This window comes from Oppia nitens, unplaced genomic scaffold (assembly GCF_028296485.1).
Source record: "Oppia nitens isolate AA-2021 unplaced genomic scaffold, nextdenovo-longstitch-racon4-pilon3 scaffold16_pilon_pilon_pilon, whole genome shotgun sequence".
Lineage (NCBI taxonomy): Eukaryota > Metazoa > Arthropoda > Arachnida > Sarcoptiformes > Oppiidae > Oppia > Oppia nitens.
Window position 1 is genome coordinate 102476 of NW_026533195.1, and position 2525 is coordinate 105000.

Below are 2525 nucleotides of genomic sequence, written 5' to 3' on the forward strand. Positions count from 1 at the left end.
AAAAAATCATTTATTTTCCCATATATATAAAAAGTAAGCAATTGTAAAAAAATATTAATTGATTTTTAATTAATTAGTAATTATTTATTTTTATTTTTTGAATTAGAAAATTTATTATTGTGAATATATATATATATTTATTATATAGAAATTAACCCACAACAAATATTAATATCAATATCATATCAATGGATAATAAATTATTATGTTTAGCAATTTTGCTAATWGTTTTACTAATAGTTTTAAATTATAGTCAAGTTTCAGCTGGTAAAATAAATAGATTATTTTTATTTATTTTTTTAATTATTATTATTAATAATAATGTATTGAAAAAAATTTGTTAATCAATAATAATTATTAGAAAATTATTTAAAGTTTTTAATTAAATAAATWATTTATTTAATTAAAAAACTTTAAATARTTTTCTAATAATTATTTTTAATTATTATTATTATTAATAATAATGTATTGGAAAAAAAAWTTGTTAATYAATAATAATWATTAGAAAATTAATTTTATTTTTTAATTAAATAAATAAATTATTATATATATATAAGTCTWMAATTAATAATTGTTTTTTTTTGATATTTTTAAATTATAGGCTCACGTGGACGTGGAAGAGGTGGTGGGGGTGGGGGTGGTGGTGGACATGGAGGAGGTGGAGGTGGAGAGGAAAGTGGTGGTGGTGGTGAACATGGAGGAGGAGGTGGTGGTGGTGGTGGTGGAGGTCATAAGCAAAAAAGTGGCCATAAAAGTAGCGGCGGCGGCGGTGGTGGTGGTGGTCATAATAAAGGAGGACACGGCAAGGCTGGTGGTGGTGGTGGTGGTAGTAGTAGTGGTGGTGACAGTGGTGGAGCTCCAGCACCACCAGCGGAAAGGTAGAAACCACCCTACAATAACATACCGTACCTGTAATTAAACACCTATTACTACTGTGTGTATGTATATTATTAGTATATAATWGTATTATCTACTAAATTATAAATAACATTTTTTTAACACCAAAAATAAAATAAAAAATCAAACAATTATTTTGTTGTTATTTTACATTTTTATTTTTTATATTTTACATTGATTTTTCTCTATTAGTGATATATATATATATATATATACAGTATATATATATATATATATATACAGTATATATATTCATCTCAAATAAAAATTTATGACTATTTAATATATATATTAATATGTTTTTATGTTTTATTTTATCAAAATATTTAAAATTTATTATAAAATCCTAATTAAGTTTTATATTTAACATAAATCTATCATTTTATTTATTGMGATAATGTTTTCAWAACAAACTAATAAATACTAATATTTTGAAATATTTTGACAAAGTGTTGATAAATGTTTTTTTTGAAATAAAATATTTTACAATAATTTACACGTTTTAAAAAAACTATAATATTACTAATATATATATATTATATATATAAACATAATTTAAATTAAAAAATCATCAGTATTTAAGCTGAAAAACATTTTATGCAAAAATTATAAATTTAGTTAACAAAAAAAATTAGTGTCAATTTTTTATATATATATATTTTTTAAATAGTATAGTAAATGTGTGGATCAATAATCATGTATTTRACGGCACTTTTAYTATTGRCTTTAAATCAATGTATTATTATTATTTTTGCTTATAATGGCAATTATAATAATAATAATGGACAGTATGGTGGAGTAGTAGGAGGTGTAGGTCCCTATAGAAATCCCTATGTTGTCTATAACAAACCAATGTATTATCCACCAGCATTGTATTATCAAGCACCGGGTGATGGTGGCTATCCAGAAGCAGGAGGAGGAGGTGGAGGAGGAGGTCATTATTACCCACCGAAGCCATCAAACCGTAATATATTAATAATTTTCTTTTTTTAAAGTTTCCATTAAAAATAYATGAAACCCCCCCCCCATCCGACTCCCTCCCATCAATAATAGCCTGCGATAATATCCATTGCGCTTATGGATATAAATGTGGATGCCTGAGCAAGTGTCCCCGTACTTGCAATGACAAACGTGGTGTCGGTGGTGTCGGTAAAAGGAGATCCTGTTATTATAGTCAGCAACAAAAACGGAAATGTATTGTCGGCTGTATATGCGATGACGGCTTTGTACTTAATGATGACCAGTGTATACCCAAAGACAACTGTCCATTGATAACAAGTAATAGTCATACACAAAATGAATGATAACTTTTGTTTGTTTTTTTTTTGAAAAAACTAAAATTAATTTTGTTTTTTTATTAGAAGCTCCGGTAACTGCTGAAACTCCCGGTATATATATATATATCTATATAAATATTAAAATAAAAATTAATTTATTAAAAACTAATTAAATRTTATTAATTAATTAAAAAAAWTTTTAGTTACCAATCCTACACAACCACCTAATGGTAAGATATTTTGATTGATTTTTATACCATTATTATCATTAATTACTTGTATAACTATCTGTTTCACCCCACCCCCACCCCCAWAAAAATGTGACTATAGATTGTGATTCAATTAGATGTC

The 2525-nt window shown here is 25.4% G+C and overlaps 1 protein-coding gene across 1 annotated transcript in view; it reads left to right on the top strand.

Moving 5' to 3' along the window:
- The first annotated feature begins 1485 nt into the window (after positions 1-1485).
- Positions 1486-2525, top strand: part of LOC128965013 (spore coat protein SP87-like) — a 1924-nt gene continuing 884 nt past the window's right edge. Inside the window, exons 1-5 of the mRNA XM_054311665.1 lie at positions 1486-1861; positions 1951-2175; positions 2259-2285; positions 2378-2404; positions 2505-2525. The exon at positions 2505-2525 is cut by the window's right edge and continues 180 nt beyond it. Of these exons, the coding sequence (XP_054167640.1) occupies positions 1576-1861; positions 1951-2175; positions 2259-2285; positions 2378-2404; positions 2505-2525 (586 nt within the window). The 5' untranslated portion in view covers positions 1486-1575. The remainder of the gene's footprint in view (positions 1862-1950; positions 2176-2258; positions 2286-2377; positions 2405-2504) is intronic.